This window comes from Microcebus murinus, chromosome 19, assembly GCF_040939455.1.
Source record: "Microcebus murinus isolate Inina chromosome 19, M.murinus_Inina_mat1.0, whole genome shotgun sequence".
NCBI lineage: Eukaryota > Metazoa > Chordata > Mammalia > Primates > Cheirogaleidae > Microcebus > Microcebus murinus.
This window is the reverse complement of record NC_134122.1, coordinates 48,426,011-48,445,152: the sequence shown is the minus strand read 5'-3', so window position 1 is coordinate 48,445,152 and position 19,142 is coordinate 48,426,011. Positions and strand designations below refer to the sequence as shown.

Here is a 19,142-nt window from a genome sequence, read left to right as displayed (position 1 = left end):
CCTACACTATTTCATTATGCAGATCATCTTTTTCCTCCTCACATTATTTTTTAGATACCATCTTCATTCTGTTTTTGAGGAAATAAAAGTAAAACAATGAGAAGGGAAAAAATGTACAGACAGGAAAAAAAAAAAGATCGAGAAGGTTTTTATATTTAAATGAGGCAAGTTCATATTTGTTTTCACATCATGTGTTCACAATAGCAATTGTTCCCATCTATGAGTTCTTCCAACCATGTAAGCACTTTATGAGCATTAAATAGCACAACTACCTTGGGAGGGAAATTCTACAATTCTGGATGAGGAGCCAGGGCATGGAGATATTATAGAACATGCACAGCTCTAAGTGTGAGCGATTGGCCAAATCCAGACTCCACATGCCCGCTCCAAAGGCCCCACTGCACCACCTAGGGGCCCAGAGCCCTCTCCTCTGGCAGAATCTGGCTACCTGTAACTTCAACTTCTAAAAGATGCCCTGAGCTGGAGATTACTGAAGAGCTAAACAGTGTATGGAAATTTTAATCACATGGTAATTATTTCAAATATATTTTACTTGTGCAAAGCTTGCCTCTAGTTGGAAATGGAACTAATAATTAGATTTTTTTTTATATTTAACACCAAACAGTCCCCTTTTATTTTCAAGGTGAAATGTTATGTAGGGTGTATCATCATATATTTTGTTGCAATCTCTTGTATTTTGAACATGAAAGTCCAAAACTTACAAATTTAGAAAGAAATGACATTGGTAACAAAGCCTTACATGTATATAGGCATTTATTGTTCATAAAGTGTTCCTGCATTCATTATCTCATTTGACCTTCATTCACTACAATCCTCTGAGGGAGAGAGGACGGAGACTTGTTCTATTGTCCTCATTTTACAGAAGTGAAAAAAGAAAGGTGAAAAGATATAAATGGCTCATTAAGTTCCCTATTTAATGCCATAGCTACTTAAATAGAGGAGCTAGAATTTGAGCCTTTTTTTTTACTCTAAGTCCAAGGTTTTTGATGGGACCTTTTATTACTTAATAGGGTGATGATAAAATCACCTGGCTTGTGAGTATTTCTGATTTTTTTTTCTTTCTGCTATGTGATCGATATCTGATGTATTTCTGATTTTATCTGAGAAATTATCTAGGATCGTTCTTTAATTGTGTCATTGCCACATGGTTCAATATAACACCCCGAGGAACAATGCCAAATGCAGTTACCAATCTCAAAAATTGCCCCAAGGCCCATCGATCTCTTTGTTGCTAAATATTTGGCTTTATGTTTTGGAATAACTCTGAAATATGGTTTGTGGTTTCTGCTGTACCTGATACATGTACATAATGTATAGACAAACAAAAGAGAGAAAGGAAAGAAGGAAGGGAGGGAGGGAGGGAGGGAGGGAGGGAAGGAGGGAGAAAGAGAGGAGAGGGGAGGGAGGGAGGAACCCAAGCTTTCATTTTACCTGGCTATTAAAGACAGTTATTGTTCCTCTCTGAGTAGCTGTTAATAGTAAATCCAATTGAGGAATCTTGACAATGCACTTAATTACATCCCGTCTTCTACTACCTGTCAATGGCATAATATTCATTTCAACTTCCAGCAGTAAAGACCCTAAAAATCATTTGCTTGATTTGTTTAAAAAAGAAAGAAAGAAAGAAAGAAAATAACCAACTTTTTGCTAGGAAGCCCCAAGTTACTTAAAAATTAAAGTAAACTAAAACCATAAAAACCAACAACCATTGCTTTAAATTATCCCCAGAGGTATTAATTTGAATATATAGAGCTTTCCAACTAAATGTGGCACATGGATTCCCAGAGAAAATGTAACATATATACACCCACCCATCCTAGCACATGAACAAGTACGTGTGCACATTTCACAGAGAATGAGTTTCCTGAACATTTTTTGGAATCTTTTCTATTTTGAGATTTTTCACATCTCTTAGGAATCCTCTCTTTGAACTGTTACCATTGTAGTTTACACGTAATAAACACCTAATACTATCTCAGGCTTTCCAGTATAAAAGAATGAAACTACTTTAATATTGTTATTAAAGCTTTTTTTAACTTTGTGAATTTTGAAAAAAAAAGCAAAACAAAATGTTTACTAGACACTTTCATGTTTCTGTGCCTATATACTGAATGATAAAGCCATATATACTGGGTGTCTTCCCAGGGTGTTAATTTTTATAACTGTAAACTCTTAGAGAGGAACGAACGGCAAGTGAACAGACCTCATACTCCAGGATGACCACTGGCATCCCTACATCTCAACAGGAAAGACACTGTTGCCCAGGGGGTGCGAATTAGTTCTTGGGTGGGACATGAATAAGTCCTACTCTTTTTGTGTATAAAGCACAGGCATACATATAATACATAATCAGATACACTTAATAATTAATATCTGAAGTCTTAATATGTCATGGAGCAGGGTAGGATGGGGAGGCGAATAGGAAAAAAAAATGTCTAAAAAGTCTCCTTAGTAGTTGCTAATGAAAAAAAGATTGAGAAATGCTGTCCTATTTCAAGCCACCAGGATTCTCTCTGCTTCCGCTTCTTTCACTATAGACTATTTTGAACTCAGAAGCCGGAATGAAAATTTAAAGTATAGCTCACATCGTGTTGCTAGGAGCCCTTTTGTAGTTTTCTGTCCCACTCAGAAATCTTCAGCAGGGCCCACAAGGCCCCTTACCGGTGTGGCCACTCCTGCCTCTCAACTTGGTCTTCTAGCTCTCTCTCCCCTGCTTGAAAGGCAGGTTTGCTCTCTCTCAATTCCCTCAGGTCATTTTCAGTTCTCAGAGGGACTTCCCGGGGACCATCCTATTTAACACTACATTCCCATCCCCAAACCAACTGCTCCTTCCCACGTTCCTGCTTTATTTTTCTCCACAATCTGCTTATTCTATTTTATTTTTCTATAGCTCATATTACTATCTGACATAATGTCTGTTTGACTGACTTTTTTACGTTGTCTGTCTCTCCCCATTGGAATGTAAACTCCACAATGTCAGGGATCTGTGCCTATTTGTTCACGGCTGTATCTGCAGCACTTAGAAAGGTACCTGGCCCCCTTATATTTGTTGAGTGATAAATGAACTATAGAACCCAACTGCCATCTAGAAAGATGCTTTCAAAGTTCTAACCTAGGGGGCCAGCATCACGTCTGGCCTGCTCACTGGCCCTTCCTCAGCTTAGCATAGTGGCAGCAGGAACAGCCCTTTTGTGTCTGTTCTTTGATGAATAAAACATTTATTCATCTGTTCCCAAGGCCAGAGGCGAGGCTCCGCTGAGGCCTACGTTTAGGCTAAGGAAGTGTCAAGGATGAAGGCGAGCTTGGTTCAGGAAGCACTGAAGTCCAGGTGCTTTTTTCAGGGACGCTAGATTCGACCTACACTACACATTTCATGTCAGAATACGGGATGAAATGCGGGAGGACAGGAGTAGGTGTGAGGGTTTGTCTTTTTTCTTCCTGAACTTCTCACACTGAGGAGGGAAGAAAATCCCAAAGTGCCACCAATGGAAAGGAATGGGAATTCCCAGGTCCCAGGCTCAAATGTGAAAAATAACACACATAAACTGAAGACTTCCTAAATTGAGGCAATACCCTCCACAAATGGCCCCAACTCACAGTTTTAGAGATGTAGGGTTAGGCTTTGTTAAGACAGTCAAGGGTAGATTAGCATATGGGGAAGAGTCCTATTTAGTGAAAACTTGAAAACTCAATTTTAAGAATGTTTTAAAAGAAGCATGATTCCAGTTGGTACTGGAACATGCATTATTGAGATACCATTGTAGAGAGGTTCAACTGGAGGTCTGAGCCTTTTTAGGAAAATGTGATTTTTTTTTCTGCTCACATGCCCTATTTAGTGTCCTTGAAAGCAATGATAATATTTTAATTTCAACTATAGTAGAGATTCTTCTGATACTGCATATGAAACTGTCACATGCCCCCCTTCCAGTTATAAATTATTGAGCAAGGAATGATAGTTTGACTTTTTTTGCCCCATTTGGATACCCTTGATTTCCTTCCCTTTCTGATTGCTTTGGCAAGGACTTCTAGCAATCCCACTATGCGGTATTTACCCAAAGGAAAAAAAGACATTCTGTAATAAAGACACCTGCACTAGAATGTTTATAGCAGCACAATTCACAATTGCAAAGATGTGGAAACAACCCAAGTGCCCATGAATACATTAGTGGATTAAGAAAATGTGGTGTATGTATACCATGGAGTACTATTAAGCCATAAAAAACAATGGTGAGGCCAGGCGCGGTGGCTCACGCCTGTAATCCTAGCACTCTGGGAGGCCGAGGTGGGCGGATTGCTCGAGGTCAGGAGTTCGAAACCAGCCTGAGCAAGAGCGAGACCCCATCTCTACTATAAATAGAAAGAAATTAATTGGCCAACTAATATATATACAAAAAATTAGCCAGGCATGGTGGCGCATGCCTGTAGTCCCAGCTACTCGGGAGGCTGAAGCAGCAGGATTGCTTGAGCCCAGGAGTTTGAGGTTGCTGTGAGCTAGGCTGACGCCACGGCACTCACTCTAGCCAGGGCAACAAAGCGAGACTCTGTCTCAAAAAAAAAAAAAAAAAAAAAAACAATGGTGAACTAATACCTCTTGTGTTATCCTGGGTGGAACTGGAGCCCATTCTACTAAGTGTAGTATCCCAAGAATGGAAAAACAAGCACTACATGTACTCACCAGCAAATTGATATTAACTGATCAACACTTATGTGCACATATAGCAATAACATTCATTGGGTGTTGGGCAGATGGGAGGGGAATGGAAGGGACAGGTATATTCACACCTAATGGGTGCAGTGCACACTTTCTGTGGGATGGGCACACTTGTAGCTCTGATTCAGATGGTGCCAAGGCAATATATGTAACCAAAGTGTTTGTACCCCCGTAAAATTCTGAAATAAATAAATAAATAAAATATTGATCAAGTAAATAAAATAAAAAGTGATTCTATGGAAAATTATATTCCTAATATTTATTCTTGAGAAAAATATTAAAACCCATACTAATTTGGAAAGGAAAATGAAAATGTCACCTGAAATTACAACCCGCTGTTTTCTAGACACAAGGAAAATCAAATTTTCTTCATCCATCTGGGAAGCAAGGTAATCATCTTCAGAGGAGAAGTATCCAAAGATCTAAAATCCCAAACAACACATATAAAGGTAAACAATATCTCAGCATTGGCTGTAAAGTAACAGCTTTTGTGTCAGCTGAATTGAAAGTCTAATTTGGATTCACAGCCAACATCTTGCTTTATAAATATCAGGGGGCTCCCAATACCAAAATCAGTTTAATGTATTCAACAAACTGTATACTGACGGTGCATGATTTCTGAGCACTGAGTTTTCTTTCTAATAGGAGACGTGATGTGTCAGGCTGGTGTCCTTGCTTAGACCGATAGATCTACTAGGAGCTGGCACCGATTTGGAAATCAAATCAGTCTTCATCATACTGGCCCCTAGCTAAGAAGCTTGACACTGAATTTGGCCACTCACAAATGACTATCTTACCCATTTTCCACAAATCTTTCAGGGCCAGATTATCCATCCCTGTTAGGGAGAGTTTCAGAATTTAAGAGACTATATACAGTTTCTTTATTTAACTGTTCCAAATCCTACTCTCTAGGCATTGTATGAGAATAAATTACCATGAGAGAATATCCCAAAGAAGAAAAGAACTCTTTATCTGTGAAGATATTGTCAAATTTGGTAACTCTGAGAAATTTGGCAGCTGTTCTTCAATTGTCTTATTAATAAACAGACATAAAACTCTTATAAATTAATGTGAGAATAAAAAAAGAATGAACTATTTACAAATTTCTTTTTAATTAATAAAATTCTTATAATTAAATCTCTCCATAGTTAATATGTCAGTATTTTTCATGGAGTTGAATGAACAAAACGAACTGCAGAGTTCAGCTTTTGAAATATACGAACTGCCCAGGAATCCTGTTAAAGCGCAGATTCTGCCGCTATGATTTAGGTCTGGGCAGGGCTCTGAGAATCTGCATTTCTAACAAGCTTCTCGGGAAAGACCACACTTTTGAGTTTAAAGGAACTGGTAACCAACCCAATTAAAAATAAACAAAAAAATCAGCCTCATGGGAGGGAGGAAAAATGAATCATAAATTAAGTCCAGACCACAGCCACAAAATGTGAAAATTTGACTTCCTTTGTCAATTTGTCTTAATAGGATTTACTTATTTTGATGCTAGGTGGTGGCTTAATATTATGTTTTAACATGTCCTTTCATCGGTTGCTTCACAAATGTTACCACTTCTTCCTTTACATACTCAACCACCTCATCAGTAGAATAAAAGGACAAACTTCTCTGAGTTTTGTTTCGTTTGTTTTGTTTTAATGAGGTTTAAATGACACGATGCACATAAAGCATTTTTGTGCCGTGCCTGGCACATAGTAATTTTAAAAAACATTAGCTATTATTTTCATTAGAAAGCTTAGATTGAGAGGGCCTCATGGGAGAGAGGAAAATATTTTATAAATTATAGCCAGACCCCAGCCACTAAATGAGAAAATTAGACTCTGTTTACAGGTAGTAATTTAAAACCATCAGTGCACTTGAAGATGGAACTGTTTTTTTCTGATAGGAAAGGCTACTCAAGTGAGCACTGTGATAAATTGATGGTGTAAGAAACTTTGCAAGGAAAGTTGTATGACTTCCACTGCCAATCAGAACGAAGAAGGAAATTCAGTCTCCTGTCCCTCTAACCCATCATTTCCCTACAGCTTCTGCTTCTTTCCTTACTCAGTTTAGAATCAATCAGTGGTCTCTCACCTCAGTCATATATTTCCAAGTCCTCTCTCCCTTCACGCCAGTGCTTCGGCCAGGCAAGAAACTCCACCACTGTGTGGCTCCAACTGCTGCATTCCTTGCACCCATGCTACTGTGGCTGATCAGCACAGAGAAAATCTCCCAGCCCGTGCATGGGGCCACTAACTATTCTTGAGCTCCAACTTCCTGGGGCTTCAGTGCCACCCAGCCATCACCCATGCGTGCTTCCTTAGGTTATCTCTTTCACTATCCATGGAAACAATGTCAAGTGTCCAAGCTCATCCAACATTTGACTCTGCTGCCTGGTCACTCTCAGCAGCTGACCTCACCTTCAGATGATAGTAGAAGCCACCAAACAAAAGCATCCCCAGCTTCTTGCCACCCTACCTATACACCGGCCTGGTCTTGGATTCATCCTGTCTTTTCTCATTCCCTTTTAAAGGCGGATGCATTTCTCCTTTCCAATACTAATCCTTCCATCTATCCTTGGCATCCTAGTCCCTTTCATTTCTTCCATTTTTCTCCTTTTTCTTTTCCCAGTATCTTCAACCTCTCCCTTTCTACTGACTTCCCCTTTTAGCATTCAGACACGTTCATATCTCTTTTATCTTAAAACAAAATACAATAAACCTTCCACAGTCAGTTATAGATAATAGAATAATCCTTCTTCAGCATCCTTGCCCAAGCATTGCCCTCCTTACAGTGCTGTTCAGTTTGAAATCTACTTATAGCTAAATTTTGTTTTCTGTTGATTGTAACAGTAGACACACTGTTTGCGAACTTTGACACTTGCCTCTCTGAATTCGTTTTCTATTGCTGCCCAAACATAGTGACCAATGCCTGTTTACTACCTCACAGACCTGTAGTGGATCTCATTTTTCTAAAATCAATGTATCAGTGGAGATGTATTCTTTATTGGGGATTTTGGGGAAACAATCTGCTTCCAAGCTCATTCAGGTTGCTGGCCTGAGGTCCATTACCTTGCTGGCTGTCAACTGGGGCTGCCTTTTTCTCCTAGAGATCTTTATTCGGTTTTATTAATAGTACGTTGGTCCCTGACTCTTTTAAAGACTGGTGTGATTACACTGGACCTTCCCGGATAATCTAGAATAATTTCCCCATATTAAGGTCAACTGATTAGTACCTTAATTCCATCTACAAAGCTCCTTCACAGCAGTCCCTAGATTAGTGTTTGAATGAATAACCAGGAGACGGGAATCTTGGGGGGAGCACCTTTAGAATTCTGCCTCATTTTATAAACATGACTCAATACAATTGAAACTACTTGTGCCAAATAAATGAAAAATTGATGATCAATGTTAGCAGCCAATTTAGCCCAAGACAATAGTGTGGAAAAATAATTTTCAGATAATAATGTGAGATGACAATGACAATGATGATTGTTTCTATATTAATGAATTCCAGTGTTTCTCAGGGGTGGGAGAACTCTACACCATATGTGCTGACATGTAATTTGAAATTATGTCTTATATGTCTATGATAGCCATACTCAAAGAACAGTTTACAGTCATTTAACTTGATTTTTAATCTCTGTGTAATTTTTGTGGACATAATGATCATGCATCTAAGTGTCTAAGAACATATATAATATGAGAAGAAACCCAGGAGCAATGCCCTATGAGAGATTAGTAGTAGGTGCTTTAGGACTTGGACATGGATCCAAATCCTGGTTCTACTCTCTGCTAGTCACATGACCTCAAGCAAGTTCCTTAATTTCTCCATGCTTGAGTTTTTCCCATCTGTATTATAAAATGAGGATAATCAGTAATAACACCACCTTATGGCCTATTGTAAGGAGTAAATGAGGAAGTGCATGATTAGATTGCTTAGTAATTAGGAAGACTGGAAAGTTCTTATATTGCACCAAGTGCCAGATAGGAGCTTAATCAATGTCAATATTTGAGTAATTATAATTTCTAATTTTTCCAGAGACAATATAGGAAACAGAATTCGAGTGTCCTTCTTGCTAGCTTAAAAACCGTTCACCAAGCACCTTTGCTAAGACAATGCATCAGCCATGTAGTTTATCATACATACATTTGATTGTCACATCTCTGCGTAGATAGATGGCATTGTGTGTACGTCGGCTCTTATGGATGTGATAAATTTTGCTATTTTCACTTGTAATAACACAAAATTATAAAGTTTATGAAAAATAACTTCCAAAGGATACTAAAAACACCAAATTACTAAAATTTCTTTTTTATAGGCCATTTAAAGGACTTTAAGTAAAATTTATTGAGGAAAAATTTAAGATATACCAGATAAACTCCTTCAGAAGAGACAGCAAAAGTTTTACATTTTGAAAGGAAATGTATCAAATAAATAATGATGTTGAAGAGCAGAAAATACTCATTTTTCCTGTGACAGGCTGTAGCCACAGGGATCTCAAATTTCTCTTTCAACATTTTAAATTCCAGGGGGAGAGGGGCCATGGGCAATATAAGTAACCTTAACACTTGTACCTCCATAATATGCTAAAAAAAATAAAATAAATAAAAATAAAACAAAGATATGTAAAACTTAAAAAAAAAAAACATTTTAAATTTCAGTCCAGTAACTGTATTTTTGACAAGATTTGAGTATTTTCTATTAGAGTATTCATATTATTTTAACTATGCTATTTAAAAGGCGTTCTCCATGCTTTCATTGATTTATTTTTAACTACCTTTTCCCCCTGATTACATAAGGAACATATGTTCATTGTAGAACATGTAGAGAAAATAAAAAAACAGATAGAAGAAATAAAAACCTGTATGCAACTTATTTTTTAACCCACCCTGGAACGTTCTTTTCACATTTTAGAATTTAGCAGATATAATTTTAGATTTATAATAATTCACTTTAAATTCACTTGTGAGGGGGAATATAATTATAGGCATCCATATGGTGTGGTATGCCTCTTCTTTGAATTAATTTGTAGTGTGCTCCTAAAAAACAATGTGTTTGTGAGTTTTCCAATGGAAGCACAGATCAACATGGCTTGGTAGGAAAAGTAGACAGTGCCTACATCAGACTCTTCCAGTAATTAACTTTGTAAACTTAAGGCAATCATATTTCTTTGGATCTCTTTACATCTAATTTTTCTCATTATAAATTGAAGGGGCAGACTTCCATGATGTTTTAGTTGAGTTCTAAGATTTCATTATTCTATGAAATGAATTCTCCAAGTGCCTTTGCATCTAAAAATTTAGAAAGTGCAACCTTTTGTGGCATTGCTACAACAAAGAGATTTATATTTGGAATCAGATGTGTATGACTGTGTCTGAATTGAAAATAATAAATCTGGTTCTTATTACCTGAGAAGATTGATATTGGCTGATTAAAAAAAAAAAAAAGCAAGTAATCTATACTGAAATGAAGTTAGTCTTCCAGCATTGAATTTCCATTTTACAGATGATGGATCTGAAGTCCAAAAAGGTTAACTCACATGGCTTAAAATAGAAATGCCTCTTAGGAACATTGGCACAAGTAGTTGGTGAGAATAATGACAGAACAATAAGAGAAAAACCTTCCTGCCCCATTTTCTCAAACCTCAAGTGACTCTTCATATACATACAGTGTCCCAGAGCCTGGTCCTGAGTTTTTCTATTAGACTTGTATATGACTTGTATACTATCTTTACAAACTGAGCCTCTGAATTATTTTCCTGATCTTATTTTACTCTTTCAGTAAAGTTTCATGGTCTTATACATTCCTTAATAGATTTATCCCTTGATATTTTCTCCCAATTGTAGCTCTTGTGAATGGAATCTAGAATGCAATGAGGCCATTAAAATCTTGGTGGTTGTTAATAGCACTAGTAGTTCTTCCAATTGTCAGCTTTATCTAAAAGTGTTTAAGAGTTACTCATTAATAATACAATTAAACAGTTATCTGGTTTACGCACTTTCAATTGTAGGCAGTAGCTACGTCTTAATGGGTGTAGGCATTGAAACATGCCACATTCATATTGTGGATTTAACTCCTGTGGGAGTAACACTTTGTTTTAATTATTTATTCTGAACTAAGACATGATACCTGGATTTCCCACTATAAACATGAAAAAGACTACCTCACACCAGTCCATGGATGCATGAGGGTTGTTGCAGAGTTTCCTGTAAAAGCATTTCACATCTTGATTCTTCACTTCTGGACCAAAGAGTTCCTGTACTGATGCATAAAACTTCTCATAATCAATTGCATCTGCATTGGAAAAAGTACAGGTATATTTTCATCAAATTTCAAGGACTATCTTTTGTATTGCAGCTGCCTTTTTTATTTCCTAACTTTCTACGTTCTTATTTCAATGTATAAAAACCAGATTTATTTGCATTTGAAAGATCTTGTCTTTGGAAATATAACTAGGCCTTTGGCCTAGTTATTACTGATTTATTACTAAATCAGAAGAAAATATTTTACTTTGGTGTTTTGTACCTTCTCCATAACTTTTGTTTAAGCTATTTTAAGAGTTTTTTTCCAGAAATACAAAGATAAGAAAACGAATTACTTTTTTTTTCTATTGTAAAAAATTTCACCAATTGGAATATCTACTAGATTTCATCTTGAGTGGAAGGTAGAAGTTCCCAAAAAGCAATTCTTTTTTTTTTTTCCTTTATAGAGACAGGGTCTTGCTATGTTGCCCTGGCTGGGTCTCGAATTCATAGCCATCCTCCTGCCTCAGCCCCACAAAGTGCTGGGATTACAGGTGTGAGCCACCAGGCCTGGCAATTGGACACATTTGTAATTGTTCCAACTAGGGCTGGGTGTGCTACTGGCATCTAGTGGGTAGAGGCCAGGGATGCTGCTGAACATCCTATAATGCCCAGGACAGCCCCCACTACATCCCTGCCCCTCCAATTTATATACAGAACAAAGAATTATTCAGCCTAAAATTCAATAGTGCCAAGGTTAAGAAACTCCAGTCTAGAATTCTGGTTTCAAAACTCAGAAAATGTTGGACCTACAGTAGTTTCCCTTTATCTGTGATTTCACTTACCAATGTTTTGGTTACCCATGGTCAACTATGGTCAGATAATATTAAATGGAAAATTCCAGAAATAAATCTTAAGTTTTAAATTGCACCCTGTTCTGAATAGCATGACTACATCACGCGCCATCACACCCCATCCTGCCCAAGATGGAATTCCTCCCTGTGTCCAGCATATCCACACTGCACACGATGCCCGCCTATTAGGCACTTAGCAGCTGTTTCAGTTATCAGATCAACTGTCACAGCATTGTAGTGCTTGTGTTCAAGGAACTCTTGTTTTACTTTACAAGACCCAAAACACAAGAGTACTGATATTGGCAATTTAGATATGCCGAAGAGTAGCTAGCAGTGAGGTGCTTCTTTGGAGTGAAAAGAGGGAAGTTCTCAATTTAATAAGGAAAGAAAAAAAATCAAATGCTGAGGTTGCTAAGGTCTGTGGTAAGAACAAATCTTCTACCTGTGAAATTGTGAAGAAGGAAAAAGAAATTCATGCTAATTTTGCTGTTGCATCTCAAATTGCAAAAGTTACAGCCACAGTGTATGATAAGTGATTGATTAGTTAAGATGGAAAAAGCTTTAAATGTGTGGGTTACATGAACAGAAATGTGTCCCAACTGATGGCAGTCGGGTTCAGTACTATCTGTGATTTCAGGTATCCACTGGGGGGGTCTCAGAATTATCCCCCTTGGAGAAGGGATGTCTACTGGATTTATCCAAACAAGAGCAACTAAACAAGGACTATGATTCTTGGGGAAAAGAAAGCATTCCATTTTGGTCATATTAAGTTTGAAATTTGTATGAGACATCTAAATAGTTTTAAATTCACAGCAACTAGTACAAGATATATGGTTCATTGTAAATGTCACTAGATGAGGATAATGAGACTTTCTTGTCCAGGGATGATTTTAATTCGACCAGGTCATCGACGAGATTTAAGAGCAGTATTGCTTGGACTAATTCCTGCAGTCTACTTGATATAATTTTTAAGGCAGACCTTGTTCTGTTAAAAATATTCTCTCTAGTTCTTAGCTCCTAGTTCTTAGTTCCTTGCCTCTAGTGAGAGGTAGACATTATTTTCCAATATTTATTAAGAAACATAAATTTATGCCAGACAGTATTAGCAGCCTGGTAAAAAGTTAAGATCATATCTCTCTTCTCTTCAATCCTTCAGACCACTCTGTCACAGAACAGAATTTGTCTAGTAGTACTTAGTTTGCATCAAATCTTAAAAACTATTGGGGAAGGAAATTTTCATTGTAGCTTTGCGATTGCAAGTTTCTTAATGAGAGCAAGGTTAATTTGCACATTTAGCACACATTTAAAGAGCACCTCGTGGACACCAGCCCCTGCAACAGGCCTAGGTTTCCAAAGCCTTCAAGCCACTCACAGGTCCAAGGCAGAGGGAAAGGGGCAGGAATGCACACACATATATCAATTCCAGCAGGTTCAATGCAGCAGGTAAATTCCCTGTGATGGCAATAAAGTGCATTGACAATAGCATTAACTCGCAGGGTGCAGTGGCTCATGTCTGTCATCCTAGCACGTTGAGAACCTGAGGCAGGAGGATTGCTTGAGGTCAGGAGTTTGAGAGCAGCCTGAACAAGAACGAGACTCCATCTCTACAAAAAATAGAAAAATTAGCCAGGTGTGGTGGCACACACCTGTAGTCCCAGCTACTCAGGAGGCTGAGGCAGGAGGATCGCTTGAGCCCAGGAGTTTGAGGTTTCAGTGAGCTATGATGACATCACTGCACTCTAGCCCAGGTGACAGAGTGAGACTCTGTTTCAAAAAACAAAACAAAACAAAAACAAAAAAACCCAATAGCATAAACAGTACTGAGATTGGCTTTGCTTGGGGAAACTTTGGAAGTTTTTACAAAGAGGTAATATTTAATTTGGTTCTTAGCCGGGCGTGGTGGCTCACGCCTGTAATCCTAGCACTTTGGGAGGCTGAGGTGGGAAGACTGCTTGCGCTCGGGAGTTCGAGACCAGCCTGAGCAAGATCGAGACCCCGTCTCTACTATAAATAGAAAGAAATTAGCCAAACAACTAAAAATAGAAAAAAATTAGCCAGGCATGGTGGCGCGTGCCTGTTGTCCCAGCTACTCAGGAGGCTGAGGCAGAAGGATCACTTGAGCCCAGGAGTTTGAGATTGCTGTGAGCGAGGCTGACGCCGTGGCACTCTAGCTCAGGCAACAGAGTGAAACTCTGTCTCAAAAATAATAATGATAATAATAATAATAATTTGGTTCTTAGAACATGAGCAGAAGTTTACCGGCACACAAAAAGGAGGAAAGGCACTCTGCACTGGAGGATTGATATGTGTAAAATCACAGTTGTTAAGAGGATGACATGGTTGGAAATGCTGAAAAGTTCATGGCAGGGCAGAAGGTGCATGAAGGGAAATTCCAGGAGCTGAGGTGGAGAGGTAGGTTGAGGCAAACTGTGAATGGCCTTACGTGCCAAGTTAACATATATGGATTTCAGAGGTGCACTAATAAACCAGGAATATGGCAGATCAAAAATTTGTTTAAAAGGAAAAACTCTTGGCAGAAGTATAGAGAAAGGAATAACTCTTGGCAAGAAGTCCACTATAGTAAGAGGCTGTGGTATTATTAACCTGAGAGAGAGACAGCATGACATAGTCAAAGCTCATACAGGATGAGTATCCCTTCTCCGAAATTCTTGGGACCAGAAGTGTTTCGTGTATCCAAGATTTTTGGATTTTGGAATATTTGCATGTTCTGTACATAATGAGATATGTTGGGGATGGGACCCAAGTCTAAACAATAAATTTACTTATTTATGTTTTATATATGCATTATATATACCGGAAGGTAATTTTATGCAATATTTCTAATAATTCTGTGCATGAAACAAAGTTTGTGTGCATTAGACCATAGGAAAGCAAAGGTGTCACTATCTCACATGATACTCGAAAAGTTTTGGATTTTGTAGCATCTTGGATTTCAAATTTTCATATTAGGGATGCTCAACCTGTAGCAAGACATCTAGTTTAAGAGACCAGGTAGGCAGTAATGCTGTGAGAGAGCGCAGTAGGCAAGGAGAAAAGGGGGCAAAGAAAGAATGAGAAAGGGGAAAAGAAAAATAAGAAACGGAGGAGAAGGAAGCTTCTGGAAACAGAGGCAGCTAACACTGTTAATGCAGTGAAATGGGCCAAGCGGGCTGGAAAATGATAACAATTTATTGAATTTGGCAATCTTATTAGGTTATCAAACACCTTGGTCAGAGCGTTTTCAGCAAAGTGACAAGCGAAGCCAAACGAGTAGACTGAAAATTAAGCGGTCATGCGGTGGAGAAGTTTAGTGGCGAAGCAAAGGAGAGCCACACGGTGGTAGCTTAAAGGAAAGAGAAAGCCAGGGTCATGAGGTTTGAGTGTATTTTTAGATTGAGAGGGAAAATCCAGTGGAAAAGGAGATTTTGAAGCTGCAGCAAAGTAATAGCCTCGAAGGGGAGGCGAGACAGCAAGGACACGTGCTGCTTTAGATGATTTGGAAGTGGAGAAAAGGGAGCTTGAGAGAATTCTTGTCTTCCGACCTTGCTTTTTCTTATGATGCAGAAAGCTTGACCGAGAGAAGCAGAGATCCTGCAGAGAATTCAGGAAAAGTGGCAAGAGTTTGGAAAACCAACTACAGAGAGAGATGAAATAAACTGACTAGGGAAAAATGAAGGCTTTGGTGAATAGTTTAGAAAGCCCAGCCAAGTTCACAATCTTCTGAAGAGCATATCTAAAAGGTTCATGTCTTAGCTTTAACACTTAGAAGTTGAGTGACTCAGGTAAACGATTTATCTGCACCTCCCATTTTTCCCAATTAAAATGAGCATAATTATATTTATTACAATGATTTATAAATTACTGGATACTATTTAAATAATGCCGGTTTGGATTTGAGGACCCAAAGTCAGGATTTTCACTTACATATGACTATACAGCCTGGCACATGGAGTGGCTGGCCATGCTATCCCTTTAGCAGTTATATGGGCCCTGCTCCTTTTATGACAGCCCTGGGATTCGTTCTGTTAGTCTTTTACTCTGCTCTTTGGCCTACTCTTTATTGCTGCCCTCAATGCCTTGAAGCTGCACACTTCACTTGCTTGAACTGTGGCCATGGTGGTATACTTTTAAGTTCTGCTGCTAATATGCCTAGCAGACCACTGTGTAGTATATTCCCCTTCCCTTGACATCCCCCAAATCATTCCTGCCGGGGAGTGGCCAAGACAGTGGGGAATTACAGTGAGTCAGGCAACTGCATTGCTTATGAAAGTCCTATGGTCTCACGATACCCTCAGGTACGGAGATGGCAGAGTGGCACACATGGCTTACCGATGGTCACTGCGTCCTACTGAGAGTCCCAGGTCAACCAGTGAGACATCAAATGGCAGAGCCTACAGGAGAACCCTAAGATGTCATTTAGTCCAATCCCCTAATTTAACCATCCAGACAATTTAGGTTCAGAGAAGTAGAAAAAAAAGCTTCCTCTAGTCCACTTAGCTATTTAAGGCCCCCCCATTCAGTAGCCTTTGCTACTAAGCTTTGTTACTTCTCTCTGCTGGCTTAAAACATATCCCAGTTTTAACCAACAGACTGAACTGGACTGCCCTGAAATCACTGATCTTACCTTCTTTTGGGATAAATAAGCCTGCTCTTTCATCTCTTTTCTGGGCTGCTGTTTGTTCAACCAATTTTTCAAACCCTTTCAAGGCCATTTGGAAATTGCTAGCCTGAAGTGCAGCAGCAAGATGCATGTCCTCCTTGTCATCCATTGGGAAATAGGTAATCTTTTACTTCTGTACAGAAATAATACTGCAAACTTGCCAATTTGGAAAACCTTCCAGTTGTTACAATGCGTCCCTGCTGTCTCAATTTTTGCCCTAGGACTCATTCCTTTGATCTTAAAATCCCATACTGTGGGTGGGAAGAAGAGTTTCCACTAGGATTTTAGCAGGTGGGAAAGCTGACTTAGGTCTGATGCATTTCATATTGGCAAACATTGCAGTAAAAACCCTGACCTCATAATGTTACCAGCGTCCTCCTTAGGCGCTCATTGCATCACAATATCTCTGTAACATCCTACTTCCCTCTCTCCTTATCTCTTCTCACCTCAAACCTTTTGCCTTCCTCAATGTTGTGGGAAGGAAAGTTCATATTCATTCTTGCAGCTGTACTGTATATGGAAACTTGAACTTCTGATGAACTTCTTATGATGAAAATGTATTTCAGCACCTGCCATTTCTACCACAAATGAAGACATTTTTAGAAGTTATAGGGAATAGAAATGCCTCTTCTTCTTTTTATGTATCGTCCCTTCAATTAAAATAAAAATGCAAGCCAAGGCTGAGGAAGTTCCTGATTGTTAAGTAAGTTTTTCCACTGAAAACTTCATTCCAGGTGCCACTGAATGAGAAGAGGCCTATCTACATATCTCCTTTCTTCTAATTGCAATCCCCAATCCCATTCAGTCCAATTGCTATTGATTCATTTTCCAATTTTCAACTTTTTATGGGAAGGAAAGATTGTCTAACGTTTTATCAATAATTAGATAACTTTGTATGGTTTAGGTGAGTTAGTTGAAGTTTCTACCCCTTGGTAGTCCATCTTTTAAAACATCCTGTAAGACTTTGCATTCAGATGCGAAGCAGATGGCATTTCAGGACACCTCCAATTCCAGTACTGTCTTCTTGGTGTCCACCTCTGATTACTATCTATTCAGAAAGCATAGTAAGATTTTACACAGAAAACAATCTCCCACCTTCATTTGTTCCTTATCATTTTTCCTATAAAGCTTTCAAAGCACTTTGCAATGACATTTGAAGGAACATCTTTTCTACAATTCTAATGTATACATTCATCCATCCAACCACTTCATTGTGGTTTTGATTTACATTTCCCTAATGACAAATGGTGTTGAGCTTTTTTTCATGTACTTATTGGCTGTCTGTAGATCTTTGAAGAAATGTCTATTTAGGTCCTTTGCCCATTTTTGAATTGGGTTGGGTGGAGTTTTTGTTGTTGTTGAGTTGTAGATGTTCTTTATATAGTCTGGATATTAATCCTTTCTCAGATATATGATTTGAAAATATTTCTCCCATCCTGTGGGCTGTCTTTTCACTCTTTTGATAGTGCCCTTTGATACACAACAGCTTTAAATTTTGATGAAGTTCAACTTATCTATTTTTTTTCTGTTGCCTGTGCTTTTTGTGTCACACCCAATAAGTTTTCTTCTATGAAGTTTATAATTTTAGCTTTTACATTTACATCTTTGATTCATTTTGAATTAATTTTTACATATGATGTCATGTAAGACTCCAGACTTCATTCTTTTGCTTGTGGATGTACTGTTTTCCCAGCAACATTTGTTGAAAAGACTGTTCTTTCCCTACTGAATGCTCTTGACATCCTTGTTGAAAATCAATTGACCATATATGTAAGAGTTTATATCCTGGTTCTCTATTCTATTCGACTGGTCTATATGTTTGTCCTTTTGATAGCACTGCACTTGCTTTTTAAATTGTAGTATTTTGCCATTATCCCATCATTACATAATTCTGAAATTGAAAAGAAATATGTATCATTATCGACAAATGAAATCGTATGTGTGGTATCATTGCCTGTTTCTGTCAAATTCAATAGATATCCATAACAGTTCATAGTATAGTAAAATAATTGTATCAGAATTCTTAAAACATTTGAGTCCCAGAGCTCAAGGCTGCAGTGAGCTGTGATGGCACCACTGTACTCCACCTTGGGCAACAGAGTGAGACCCTGTCTCTCTTAAAAATAATAATAATAATAATAAAGAAAGAAACAACATTCTTAAACATCTGTCAAAAGCCTCCTTTACATGCACCGTTATTATTCCTCATGCATAGGCATTGCCCTGGACTTTATTCTCATTGATAGAGTAAAAGTCAAAGTCCTTTCATTAAAACGGCCAGTGCCCTGCATGATCTCGCCAGTCACCATTCTCACCTCTCAGTCCTTATTTCCTAATTCTCATTCTCACTTCCTTGTCGTTCCTCCAAAATGCCAAGCACAGTCCTACTATCTGTAACCACCTTCTCTAAATAACAACCCCTTCTCTAAATAACAACACTTCCTTACATACACTATTTTATGGCACTTGTCAGCAGCTAACACCCTACATATGTACTTATTTTGATTTCATCTTTTTTCCCAACACCACCAGAATGTAAGCTTTATGAGGACAGGGACGTAGCACCAAAGGGTGAAAGAAAATACTTTAGAAAAAAATATAGTGGGTCCCTCTTTATGCATTCATTCAACTAACATTTATTAAGAACTTAGTGTAGACTAGGC

The 19,142-nt window shown here is 38.3% G+C and overlaps 1 protein-coding gene across 1 annotated transcript in view; it reads right to left on the bottom strand.

Annotated features, from left to right (window-relative positions):
- Positions 1 to 16,786, bottom strand: part of WDR64 (WD repeat domain 64) — a 121,033-nt gene extending 104,247 nt beyond the window's left edge. Inside the window, exons 1-4 of the mRNA XM_012751342.3 lie at positions 16,444 to 16,786; positions 10,887 to 11,017; positions 5,052 to 5,154; positions 1,453 to 1,556 (exon numbers count right to left, since the gene is read on the bottom strand). Of these exons, the coding sequence (XP_012606796.2) occupies positions 1,453 to 1,556; positions 5,052 to 5,154; positions 10,887 to 11,017; positions 16,444 to 16,588 (483 nt within the window). The 5' untranslated portion in view covers positions 16,589 to 16,786. The remainder of the gene's footprint in view (positions 1 to 1,452; positions 1,557 to 5,051; positions 5,155 to 10,886; positions 11,018 to 16,443) is intronic.
- Positions 16,787 to 19,142: the final 2,356 nt, after the last annotated feature.